Here is a 14236-nt window from a genome sequence, read left to right on the forward strand (position 1 = left end):
GAAGGGGGGAGAGAATGAATGATGAACTGAAAAAACTTGAATTAGTAGGCGTGCTGGTGTGTTGATTGGATTGTGTTGCTTTTTCTCAGAGGAAATGTCAGCTATAGGGTGTGACTCAACAACAAAGCACTTCAGGTCCCGAGACGAACACGTCCGGGGCCAATATCACAGGCTCCCCCCACGCACAAAATCCAGCTACTGTAAGTCTGGTTTGGCAGGATTGGTTCACCTGTGTTGATGATCTAAAAGAAAACCCTCCCAGCCCTGAGTCAATGAGGTCATCTTCCTCCAACTTCCTGAGCTCTGAATCAGGCCTTTTCTCCAATCAATACCAGAGTCAGATCATCAGCCAATGCCATGACCTGACATGATCAGCTAGGAAGGACGTTGATGCAGCAGTCATTGCATGAGTGTCGCGTTTCAACCAACCCGAGAGTCTTTCTCTCTGTCCTCTGTACTCCTCTCTCCTTCGTCTCCTATTCCTCCATCCTGTTCTCAATTTTGTACACTCGCCCTCCGTCCTTTATGCTCTATCCTACTCTCTCTCCCTCCAACTCTGTAACTCTGTCTCTCTCTCTGTCAGATTTATTCTCTCCTCCTCAGTTTGGGAGCGTAGCTGGCTCTGAGATCGCTACAATCACGGCAGTTCCACTACATAAAAAGGCTTTGCTGAAGAAGCCTATCTCAATAGTGCAATGTGCACACCAAACGTTGTATTTCATGCAAATTCCAGCAATCGTCAGTGCTTCAGTCAGTGTAAGCATATAAGGCAAAAACCATGGCAGCTAAGAATGACTGCAGTGGGAATTCTGCATGTATCATTCTTTCCAGCACCTATGTCTGCGTTAATTGATGTGAAGAAAAACACAATTAGCTATAAGGGGAGGTATGTGGAGGTTGTGGAGATATGTGGAGGTATGTGGAGGTTGTTATACGTGTGTGTATGTGTGAGCACTTCGCATGCGTGTTTGAACGTGAACGTGAGAACCTTCAATGTTAAAAGTCATGGACAGCCTAAGGCTCCAGATGACTTGTAGGTGAATTCTACATCTGTCCTATTCACTGTGACATTAGAGGCCTGTGTGTGTGGGTGTATAGTTATATGTACGGGAGTCATGCAGTATGTACAGTGGGGCAAAAAAGTATTTACAGTAGTTAGCCACTAATTGTGCAAGTTCTTCCACTTAAAAAGATGAGAGAGGCCTGTAATTTTCATCATAGGTATACTTTAACTATGACAGACAAAATGAGAAAAAAAATCCAGAAAATTACATTGTAGGATTTTTTATGAATTTATTTGCAAATTATGGTGGAAAATAAGTATTTGGTCACCTACAAACAAGCAAGGTTTCTGGCTCTAACAGACCTGTAACTTCTTCTTTAAGAGGCTCCTCTGTCCTCCACTTGTTACCTGTATTAATGGCACCTGTTTGAACTTGTTATCAGTATAAAAGACACCTGTCCACAACCTCAAACAGTCACACTCCAAACTCCACTATGGCCAAGACCAAAGAGCTGACAAAGGACAACAGAAACAAAATTGTAGACCTGCACCAGGCTGGGAAGACTGAATCTGCAATAGGTAAGCAGCTTGGTTTGAAGAAATCAACTGTGGGAGCAATTATTAGGAAATGGAAGACATACAAGACCACTGATAATCTCCCTCGATCTGGGGCTCCACGCAAGATCTCACCCCGTGGGGTCAAAATGATCACAAGAACGGTGAGCAAAAATCCCAGAACCACATGGGGGGACCTAGTGAATGACCTGCAGAGAGCTGGGACCAAAGTAACAAAGCCTACCATCAGTAACACACTACGCCGCCAGGGACTCAAATCCTGCAGTGCCAGACGTGTCCCCCTGCTTAAGCCAGTACATGTCCAGGCCCATCTGAAGTTTGCTAGAGAGCATTTGGATGATCCAGAAGAAGATTGGGAGAATGTCATATGGTCAGATGAAACCAAAATATAACTTTTTGGTAAAAACTCAACTCGTCATGTTTGGAGGACAAAGAATGCTGAGTTGCATCCAAAGAACACCATACCTACTGTGAAGCAGGGGGGTGGAAACATCATGCTTTGGGGCTGTTTTTCTGCAAAGGGACCAGGACGACTGATCCGTGTAAAGGAAAGAATGAATGGGGCCATGTATCGTGAGATTTTGAGTGAAAACCTCCTTCCATCAGCAAGGACATTGAAGATTAAACATGGCTGGGTCTTTCAGCATGACAATGATCCCAAACACACCGCCCGGGCAAAGAAGGAGTGGCTTCGTAAGAAGCATTTCAAGGTCCTGGAGTGGCCTAGCCAGTCTCCAGATCTCAACCCCATAGAAAATCTTTGGAGGGAGTTGAAAGTCCGTGTTGCCCAGCAACAGCCCCAAAACATCACTGCTCTAGAGGAGATCTGCATGGAGGAATGGGCCAAAATACCAGCAACAGTGTGTGAAAACCTTGTGAAGACTTACAGAAAACGTTTGACCTCTGTCATTGCCAACAAAGGGTATATAACAAAGTATTGAGATAAACTTTTGTTATTGACCAAATACTTATTTTCCACCATAATTTGCAAATAAATTCATTAAAAATCCTACAATGTGATTTTCTGGATTTTTTTTCTCATTTTGTCTGTCATAGTTGAAGTGTACCTATGATGAAAATTACAGGCCTCTCTCATCTTTTCAAGTGGGAGAACTTGCACAATTAGTGGCTAACTAAATACTTTTTTGCCCCACTGTATGTATGCTAGTCCAGTATATATGAACAATAGATTGTAATCTCCTACTAACTTCAATTTCTGTTGTATTTTTGTTTGTGGTTGGCCTACTTTCCCCTCATATGCTACTAATACAGCGCCAGAGTAGCCTAGCACGCAAAACATTTCACATATCTGGCACTTTGTCAGTATGTGCAACACTGTGTTTCCGTGTGTGTGTGTGTACATTATTATCCTGGGTATACAACAACAATCCTATATAAACCTCTGTTAAGTGCATCCCATGGGTCCTGTGTGCTCTTTCTGCTGGTATCCCATAGTGCTCAATGCGCCTCTCCTCTCTATGGTCTCGTTTCTGACATGGTCTGAGGGTGGTGGTGGGGGTGGGGGTATTGCTCTCGGACCCATGCCTACACCAGCCTGTTCAGGGTTGGTCAGCCTGTCCAAACAAGGCAACTATCCCTGCAGCGCCATACCGTAGTTACGCTGGGCACTGGTCCCTAGTCCCTGGTGGTGTCCCTGTTTGTTTCCCGGTCCACACAACGTGCTACAACGAGCTCTCACGGTCTCATTCATGTTTTCATAAAACACATTTTGAAGTTGTTCCAAACATCAAATTTTGAAGTGTTTAAGATTAAGTTTAGGCATTAATGCCAATTTTTTAAGGTTAGAGTTAAGTTCAGGCATGAACTCCGAACGGTCAAGGTAAATTATAAGATTTGGGAAAGGCTTTAAACAGAAATCTCAAAAACTACTTTCTATTGCTGGATTTGAACATGCAACCTTGCAACACGCAACATGCAACACCAGATGCTTACACCAATCTCCCCTTCCACAACACCCTCACAAAACAGAAACCTACCCGAAGGTAACAACGCTCACTGTTACCCCTAGTGGCCGGTTTCCATGTCATCTCACGACGTCCTCAGGCATGGATGGATGTTGAATACTGACTTGTATCAGGGGTGACCTGGCTGTACGTATCACGGTGGTGCTGGGTGACGTGACACCAGCTCAGCTAGGGGCGTGGCAAGAGGCAGCCACTGTTACCCCTAGTGGCCGGTGGTGCTGGGTGACGTGACACCAGCTCAGCTAGGGGCGTGGCAAGAGGCATCCACTGTTACCCCTAGTGGCCGGTGGTGCTGGGTGACGTGACACCAGCTCAGCTAGGGGCGTGGCAAGAGGCAGCCACTGTTACCCCTAGTGGCCGGTGGTGCTGGGTGACGTGACACCAGCTCAGCTAGGGGCGTGGCAAGAGGCAGCCAGGGCATCAAATCACTGACATGACAGATTAGACTAGATTCTGCTTTCCTCTCCTCTGCCCTTCACTCCTCTCTCTCTCTCTATCCCTCTGTCCCTGTCTCAGAGATGGCTGCACTCCAGTGTCTCTGGTCTGGCCACTCATATGGAACGTCCAGTGGTGATGAGAAATTCAGCAGAGGGGATATATCCACCTTGTAGAACAGGATGCAGCTCAACAGACATACTGATACAGGCAGACCAAAGACACGCTGATACAGGCAGACCAAAGGCACGCTGATACAGGCAGACCAAAGACACACTGATACAGGCAGACCAAAGACACACTGATACAGGCAGACCAAAGACACACTGATACAGGCAGACCAAAGACACACTGATACAGGCAGACCAAAAACACACTGATACAGGCAGACCAAAGACACACTGATACAGGCAGACCAAAGACACACTGATACAGGCAGACCAAAGACACACTGATACAGGCAGACCAAAGACACACTGATACAGGCAGACCAAAGGCACACTGATACAGGCAGACCAAAGACACACTGATACAGGCAGACCAAAGACACACTGATACAGGCAGACCAAAGACACACTGATACAGGCAGACCAAGGACACACTGATACAGGCAGACCAAAGACACACTGATACAGGCAGACCAAAAACACGCTGATACAGACAGACCAAAGACACACTGATACAGGCAGACCAAATACACACTGATACAGGCAGACCAAAGACACACTGATGCAGGCAGACCAAAGACACACTGATACAGGCAGACCAAAAGGCACACTGAAACAGGCAGACCAAAGACCTATTCAACAGGATAGTATGAATGCCTTGTTATTCTTCAGTCATTCAGTATTTTACGATACGGCTAGGGAGTAGAATACTACAGTACTAAAGTATAGTATACATGTACAAACAAACACATATTCCGCAAAATGCATACCCACCCAATGAACACAGTATATTGAATAAAACCTCTCCTTGTCCCAGTCTGTAATCCCCACACGGTTTAAGATGACCACCATCCTTTCTGCTCTCAAGAACTCCACGGCTTCATGCCACAATGTCTACCTCCCTGTAGCACTCACATCTGTAATCATGGAGTGATTTGAAAGGCTGGTTATGGCACACATCAACTCCATCATCCCAGACACCATAGACCCACTCTAATTTGCATACCGCCACAACAGATCGATAAACAGATCCACTCCACACTGCCCTCACCCACCAAGATAAGAGGAATACCTATGTGAGAATGCTGTTCAATCATTACAGCTCAGCGTTCAGCTCAACACCATTTTCGCCTCCAAGTTTTTCACCAAGCTTAGTACCCTGGGGCTGAACACCTCCCTCGGCAACTGGATCCTGGACTCCTTGATGGACAAACCCCAGGTAGTAAGGGTAGGCAGCATCACCTCCGCCACACTCACCCTTAACACGGGGGCCCCACAGCGGTGTGTGCTTTCCCCCCTCCTGTGCTCCCTGTTGACCCACGACTGCATGGCCACGAATGACTCCAACACCATCATCAAGTTTGCTGACGACATGAATTTGGTAGGCCTGATCACCGGCGACGATGAGACAGCCTGCAAGGAGGCGGTGTGGTGCTGGGACATCTCCCTCAACCAAGGAGCTGATTGTGGATTACAGGAAACGGGGGTGGCGAGCAGACCCCCATCCACATCGACAGGCTGCAGTGGAGCTTCAAGTTCCTCGCGGTCACAAAAAAAATTGAAATGGTCCACACACGCACAGTTGTGAAGAAAGCGCAACAGGCTCTCTTCTCCCTCAGGAGGTTGAAAAGGTTTGTCATGGTCCCTCAAATCTTCAAAGAGTTCTACAGCTGCACCACTGAGAGCACTTTGACAGGCTGCATCACCGTTTGGTATAGAAACAGCATGGCCCTCGATCGCATAACGCTACAGAGGATGTTGCAGACAGCCCAGTACATCACTGGGGCAGAGCTCCCTGCCATCCAGGACCTCTATATCAGGCGGTGTGAAAGGAAGGACCGGAAAAACATGATAGACTTTAGCCACCCAAGCCATAGACTGTTCGCTCTGCTTCCGCACAAGCGGTGCCAGTGCATCAAGTCAGACACCAACAGGCTCCGGAACAGCTTCTATCCCCAAGCCATGAGACTGCTTAATATCTAACAGAATGGCTACGTGGACTAGTTGACCCTTCTATTTGATTTATATTTTTACACTGTCTCTATGCACACTCACAGGACTCTACACACTCACGCACACTGACACTCCAACACACACATAACATGCACACACATTTATACTGACTTTACACACACGCACATTCACTTACTCACATCAAATCAAATGTTATTAGTCACATGCGCCAAATACAACCTTACAGTGAATTAAAGAGCAGCAGTAACATAACGATAGCAAGCCTATGTATACAGGGGGTACTGGTACAGAATCAATGTGCAGGGGAACTGGTTAGTCAAGGTAATTGAGGTAATATGTACATGTAGGTAGAGTTATTAAAGTGACTACGCATAGATAATAACAGAGAATAGCAGCAACGTAAAAGGGGGGGGGGGGGCTGTGTAAATAGTCTGGGCCATTTGACTAGATGTTCAGGAGTCTTGTGGCTTAATGGGTAGAAGCTATTTAGAAGCCTCTTGGACCTAGACTTGGCGCTCTGGTACTGCTTGCCGTGCGGTACCAGAGAGAACAGTCTATGACTAGGGTGGCTGGAGTCTGTGACAATTTTTAGGGCCTTCCTTTGACACCGCCTGGTATAGAGGTCCTGGATGGCAGGAAGCTTGGCCCCGGTGATGTACTGGGCCATACACACTGCCCTCTGTAGTGCCTTGCGGTCGGAGGCCGTCCAGTTGCCATACCAGGCAGTGATGCAACCAGTCAGGATGCTCTCAATGATACAGCTGTAGAACATTTTGGAGTTGTGCCTGGCCGTGTAGTCATGAGTGAACAGGGAGTACAGGAGGGGACTGAGCACGCACCCCTGAGGGGCCCCTGTGCTGAGGATCAGTGTGGCGGATGTGTTGTTACCTACCCTTACCACCTGGGGGCAGCCCATCAGGAAGTCCAGGATCCAGTTGCAGAGGGAAGTGTTTAGTCCCAGAATCCTTAGCTTATTGAAGAGCTTTGAAGGTATTATGGTGTTGAATGCTGAGCTGTAGTCAATGAATAACATTCTCACATAGGTGTTCCTTTTATCCAGGTGGGAAAGAGCAGTGTGGAGTGCAATAGAGATGGCATCATCTGTGGATCTGTTGGGGCGGTATGCAAATTGGAGTGGGCCTTTCCATGACCAGCCTTTCAAAGCACTTCATGGCAACAGACGTGAGTGCTACGGGTCGATAGTCATTTAGGCAGGTTACCTTAGTGTTCTTGGGCACAGGCACTGTGGTGGTCTGCTTAAAACATGTTGGTATTACAGACTCGGACAGGGAGAGGTTGAAAATGTCAGTGAAGACACTTGCCAGTTGTTCAGTGCATGCTCGCAGTACACGTCCTGGTAATCTGTCTGGCCTGGCGGCCTTGTGAATGTGACCTGTTTGAAGGTCTTATTCACATCGGCTGCGGAGAGCGTGATCAAACAGTCATCCGGAACAGCTAGTGCTCTCATGCATGTTTTTACCACTATGCATATCTGCCTTTGTCACTCCAGTAGCTCTGCACATTGTAAATATGATATTGGAACTGAACCTCTACATAGCTTCTTACTTCTCGTATTCTTCTTATTTCTTATTTCTATATCTTGAGTGTTTTTGTTCTACCTTATGTTATTTTTAGTTCTACATTGATATTGATGGCTGCATTGTTGGGTTTAGAGCTTGCAAGAAAGGCATTTCACTATACTTGGGCACGTGACATTAAAACTTGAAACTTGAAAGTGCTGACTTGCATACAAACTGCATCTCTCGAACCTCACAATCTCCATCGCCTCCCCCATGTCCTCCAAGCGTGTGACCCGCGGGCCTTGCTCAACATGTCTGCATGAATACAGTGAAATTAGTTAGAGGAGAAGACTCTCAAAGTCACAAAGACGACCCTCTGCTCTCTTCCTCTCATGAATAAATTATTATGTAAATAATTAATCACTGCTTTTGTGTGTGTTTCTTGTGCACATGGGCCCGGTGATAATGTGTGCCTGTGTGTGTATGTTTGTATGTGTGTGTGCCTCTGTGTGCATGTGTGCGTGTGTATATGCAGTACACTGTATCTCTCTTAAAGTGTGTCCTTTACACTTGTCTGGGGGGGGGGGGGCGGGGGGGCTCCACACACCACAGTTGTCTTTTCATCTTCATCCATGTATACCGCATGTTCATATGGTAAGGTGTGAATAGCTAAAGAAAATGTGTTTTGCGCATGCTACATGAGCACCATTCACTAACAGTCTTCACAGAGAAAGTTAAGAACATAAGCATAAGACGTCTAGTAGGATAAGAAGTTGCCTGTTGGCTTGATGTTAACCATAGCCTTGTCACTCTGCCCTCCGCTCCTCTGCTCTCCTCTGCCTCCAGCCTGATAGACGCGCTGAGATGAAGAGCTGCAGAAAAATTATTCATATTTAATCCCAACAAAAGTCTAATTAGTGAAGCCAGCCCTCCACCCTGCCACTGGGCTAAGATGGACCAGGATGGTAGTCGACTAGCAATGGGTAGTCGGGGTACTGTATGTCTTTGACTGGGGATGGGTTGGACCTGGAATCAACAAATGCCTCTTATCGTTCAGATCCCTTGCTCTGTGGCCGGGTGGCGGGCTGATCCCATTAGGATGTGTCCGTGCGGAAAGCGTCTGGGACGCCACAGCTCTCTGCGTCGAGCTTTGGAGATTCAGGCTGAAAGGACGGAAGCTAAGTTAATCATAGCGTTTAAGACAAGTCAGCCCAGGCCCCAGAAATGAACGCAGATTAATCATTAACGTTCTATAGCACTGCACTGTGATTATCAGGGGAGTAGAGGGCGTGTGTGCTGGGTGAGAGGTGAGACATCGGTGTGCGTGGCAGCGTGTGTGCGTGGCAGCGTGTGTGCGTGGCAGCGTGTGTGTGTGTTATGGAAAAAGAGAGTGGATTATGTGTATGTTTGCAAAAGGGGTGGTAAGTGGATGCAGTGTTTATGTATTTTGTGTGTGTGTGTGTGTACTGCATGTACAGGGACACATGGGGATAAATGACATAGGTGCTCCTGTGTGTATGCCAGTGCTGCACTGGTTGTTGCTGAAGGAGGATAAGTGGGGTAACTCTATTCCAGATTTAATTACGGAGCAACTCTCTCTCTCTCTCTCTCTCTCTCTCTCTTTCTCTCTCTCTCTCCCCTGCTTGTGCTGTGTATACTATGTGTGTGTGAACGTGCAAGATACCATTTATGCACACTCGCAGGAATCTACCCACACACTCGCACGCACTGACAATCTCACACAAACACACATACATACGCATACGCACACACACATACACACATAACACACACATTTAAATGTTCGTATTTTTAACTCTGCATCATTGGGAAAGAGCACCTGCGCATGAGACAAATACAATATCATTTGATTTTACAATATATTACAATATGATTTCTCTCATAGAATGAAATCCCTTTTGTGGGAAACAGGGAAATGCAGCACGACAACTGAGACACAGAGAAAAGCGTAGCGAGAGGAGAAGCGAGTATGAGCAAGCGAGAGAGAGGGTGAGAGAGATGAGATGATGGTCAGACAGAGGGAGGCTCCTGGCTGTCAGGGCACTGGATAAAGATGAATGGTGTGCCACTGCTCTCCAGCCAGCCAGAAAAACACCATGTCCGCTCCTGTTTTCCCTCTCTATCATGCCACAATCAGCAAAAGCCACGTCACAGAGACAGCACTGCGCACAGACACACAGAAACACACACATAAACACACTCACAGAAACACACACACAAACACACTCACAGAAACACACACACAAACACACTCACAGAAACACACACATGAGGAGAGGATAGAAAGCACTCGTGGTATTTACAAACAATCATTCATTGCAATGACCCACATACTGAGTGTGCTCCCAATGAGCCCCTCAGTCTCCCATTGCTAAGGCAGCCATACGCATGGATGGACAGATGGAAGTGACCTTATCCCCTCCTGTCTCCTCTTATTTCCCCTGCTCTCTCTCCTCTCCTCTGCCCTTCTTCTTCCATTCCCTGCTTTCTATTTCCATTCTCCTCTCCTCCTTTACTGTCCCCTCCTCTCCCTCACCTCTCTCGCCTTTCCCTTCTCTCCTCATCTCTCTCTCTCTCTCTAGCCATCTCTCTCGCTCTCTCTCTAGCCATCTCTCTCTCTCTCTAGCCATCTCTCTCTCTCTCTAGCCATCTCTCTCGCTCTCTCTCTAGCCATCTCTCTCTAGCCATCTCTCTCTCTCTCTCTAGCCATCTCTCTCGCTCTCTCTCTAACCATCTCTCTCGCTCTCTCTCTAGCCATCTCTCTCTCTCTCTCTAGCCATCTCTCTCTCTCTCTCTCTCTAGCCATCTCGCTCTCTCTCTAGCCATCTCTCTCTCTCTCTCTCTCTAGCCATCTCTCTCTCTCTCTAGCCATCTCTCTCTCTCTCTCTAGCCATCTCTCTCTCTCTCTTTCTCCCTCTCTCTCCCTCCCCTCTCCCCTCCCCCCTATTTCTCTAGGTTTCATGGCTGTCTAATATGGGATATGAGTGTCTGCAGGAGCTAAAGCTCCACTCAATAAAGGATCCTCATAATGGAACGGGAGGATTTGTAAAGCTTTGCATTGTTCCCTGTATTCACACAGCATAATGGGACATTTCCGTCAGACTGGCGGGGACTGGAGAGGATAGCAGGATCCAGCTTATAGATCTGTGAGCCCCAGGCTTCAAATGAGTCTACTGAATATAACCAATATCACTGACAGAGACACATACAAAGGACCACTATAGACTATTCCCAGAAAGACTCAGACTAAAAATGACTACGTAGAGAACGAATGGCCACATAGTCAAACTGCATTCCCGCTCAGAAAGACTAAACCGATATAGACACACTTAGAAACACACAGACAGAAATGTGTTTCACCAATAAGATTCAGCTGCACAGCCCACATCTCCACACACCACACAAACCTAGAATTAAAACGAACAGTCGCTATGCAGACACAATACGTGTTTAGGCTACTTCAGGGAGGATGGTGTCTATTTTCAAAAATGAGAATCTGAGCCAAGGGAACGAAGGAGGCGAGATCGTCACCTGCTCCTCGGTATGAAGAGTACAGCTGGCTGGATGAGACGGTTGTTGCCATGGTGTCAAAGTGTTTCATATGAACTATGACTGAATGAATGGTCTCTGGGAGTGTTTTCTTCCCCCCAGAGGGTGTTGTTTGTCGTTATCGTCTTTATCTGTGTATCTATCTTTCTGAATCATTGTGAATGTGAATGTCTGTGTTGTTGTGTTGTTTGTAGCGATGACTGTGTTCTCTGTGTGGATATAGCGAGTGTTTGCTCTTTGTTTTGCCTGGAGTGCTCCTCATGAATATGGCCATTCACACAGTGAACATGTAGAATGAAGCAGGAATCAAACGGGCACCCAGGTATCGAAAGGTATGTCCTCCACATGTAAAAACCTCACAAACAACGCAATAACGCACACATACAGAGACAATCAAAGCGTTTAGCAACAGGCATGCACAGGTACACATTTCGTTACTGATCAATAGACAGCACGCACGCACACACACACACACACACACACACACACACACACACACACACACACACACACACACACACACACACACACACACACACACACACACACACACACACACATACATACAGTAAACACACACACACACACACACACATCCTGCAGTCCTGATGAGAGTGCTGCCATGCTGCAGTGCTACCCTGGAACATCCAAACAGACCTTGTCTGCACAAACCTCTATATCTGTCATGTCAACCGCATCCCGCTGCCACGGCAACCAATGGCCACTACCCAAATCAATAACCCCACAAATGGCCATAGCGCCGTACACTCTCTTTGTAGTCAGATTAAAAGAACACACACAGACACATGCGTGCAAACGCGCACACACAGGCATACACAAACGCATGTACGCTCACACACAGACACACACACACTACAGGGCTGTATGGGCCGTTGGTGAAGGGGAGTGATGGAGTGATGTTATGGAAGTGAATGGATGCAGCAGGTCTATGCTGAGTGGGACAGTGGTACAGTACTCACAGCTCAGAGTAGAGGATGTGCAGGTTGCCCACATTGTCAGTGTAGTTGGCTGGGCTGAGCCAGGGTAGAACCAGCAGCAGTAGAGCTTTCATGGTTGATACACAGTCAGCTCTCTCTCGCTCTATTTCTCTCTTTTCTCTTTCTCTTTCTGCACCGGAGCGCTCTTCTCTTCTCTCCCCCCCGACTTCCTCCTCCACTTCCCCCTCCTCTTCTCCGAGCCTGGCCGTGCTGACCCTCTCCCTTTTCCCCTTCTTTCTTCAGAGTAGCTCTCAGGATGAAATGACTCCCTCTCTTCTTTCTTTCCCCCTTCCCTCGTTTTCTCCTTTCTGTCTCCTCCTGTCTCTCTCTCTCTCCCTCAGGCAGGCTGTGTGGTCATCTCAGCCGCAGAGGCGAGTGGGCCAGCTGCCAGAGGATGAAGAAGAAGAAGAAGCAGCAACAGAAGTAGAGGAGAAGTCCTGCGGAGGTAGAGGATGAAGAGGCGGAGGAGGAGGAGGAAGAGGAGGGAGGATACCCAGGGGAAGGTGGCACATTTGGAATATGATTTGAGATGTGCAGGCTTTAATCTGCTAGCGACGTGTAAGAGGATTTCCGCTCGTACGAGTGTGTGTGTGTGTGTGTGTGTGTGTCTCCCTCCGTGTATGTGTCAGTGGGAACAGCGCAGCCTGTGACTTATACTGCAGCAGGAACCACTGAGAGGGAGAGATGGAGCAGACCAAACCAAGGGTGGGGGAGGGGGGGCACTCGATGCTTCTCTGATTGGTCACAATCCCTCTCCCCCTCGCACTCACACACAGCTACTGCATTAACCTCCTCCTGCCTGCACATACGGCTGGTCGGCTGACTCTTAACCCCTCCCCCTTAAAGATGGGTGGCAGCAGATTGGTCTGATCGCTCCAAAGACCTTACCTACATGTGTAGAAAAAAACACAAAACGAGAAGGGGAGAGGAAAAACACACTGCCAAATCAATATTCATTACAGAGATACAGGAGAAGCCTGTTATTTCTGAATGGAGTGAAACAGACTGACAGAGTGGGAGAGTTTACAAAGGGGAGTTTACTGTTATAATAATTCTTCATTGAACCAAACCAGTGGTCAGACGCCCATCGATTTATTCAGGGAAATTGTTGTTGGGGTGTGTGAGTTGGGACAGGGGGATGAGAGAGGCTGGACCATGTTTGATATCTTGAGATTGGGGCAGGGTATGGATAACGAGGGGATGGTTAATAAAGGGGAGTGATGAGGGCACCGTAAGGGCAGGTCCTAGCAGACTGTTTTTGTTGGGAGTGTTTACCGGGCTAAATACACACAGTGAGTGTACAAAACATTAGGAACACCTTCCTAACATTGAGTTGCACCCCCTTTCGCCCTTAGAACACCTTCAGTTCGTCGAGGCATGGTCTCTACAAGGTGTCACAAGCGTTCAACAGGGATGCTGGCCCATGTTGACTCCAATGCATATGAGAAACTGAAAAACCCAGCAGCGTTGCAGTTCTTGACACAAACTGGTGCGCCTGGCAGCTACTACCACACCCACTTCAAAGACACTTCAATATTTTGTCTTGCATTCACCCTCTCTCTGAATGGCAGACACACACAATCCATTTCTCAATTGTCTCAAGGCTTGAAAATCCTTCTTTAACCTGTCTCCTTCCCTTCATCTACACTGATTGGAGTGGATTTAACAAGTGACATCATAAGGGATCATAGCTTTCATCTGGGTTTCCTGGTCAGTCTATGACATGGAAAGAGCAGGTGTTCTTAATGTTTTGTATACTCAGAGTCGATCTCTCTCTCTCACTCTACATCTTGTTCTCTCTTTTCATTGCTCTCATCTCCCTCCTCTCTTTCATCCCTCTCTCCTTTAGCAGTAATTAGAGAGCCAGAGGGAGTGACTGATGGTGGTGAGAGAACTTTGATCTCCAGTCATGATATCACGTAACACTTCAAGTCTGCAGCGTCTCACATTTATCTGCTTCCCATCGCCCCATCTCTCTCTCCTCTCAATTCCTCTCCCAAAGTATTTC

General features: G+C 47.3%; 1 protein-coding gene across 5 annotated transcripts in view; it reads right to left on the reverse strand.

The window, feature by feature from the left end:
* lnx1 (ligand of numb-protein X 1) overlaps window positions 1-14236 on the reverse strand; it is a 69408-nt gene that overhangs the window by 41723 nt on the left and 13449 nt on the right. For 2 of the 5 annotated variants that reach the window (XM_036968591.2, XM_090231825.1), the window contains exon 1: window positions 12211-12901. The exons of the other annotated variants lie outside the window; for them this stretch is intronic. In XM_036968591.2, the coding sequence (XP_036824486.1) occupies window positions 12211-12302 (92 nt within the window). In that variant the 5' untranslated portion in view covers window positions 12303-12901. Of the gene's footprint in view, window positions 1-12210; window positions 12902-14236 lie in introns of those variants that run through there. 5 annotated transcript variants of the gene reach the window in all.

This window comes from Oncorhynchus mykiss, chromosome 4, assembly GCF_057628025.1.
Source record: "Oncorhynchus mykiss isolate SJ-2025 chromosome 4, ASM5762802v1, whole genome shotgun sequence".
In the NCBI taxonomy this organism is placed as follows: Eukaryota; Metazoa; Chordata; class Actinopteri; order Salmoniformes; family Salmonidae; genus Oncorhynchus; species Oncorhynchus mykiss.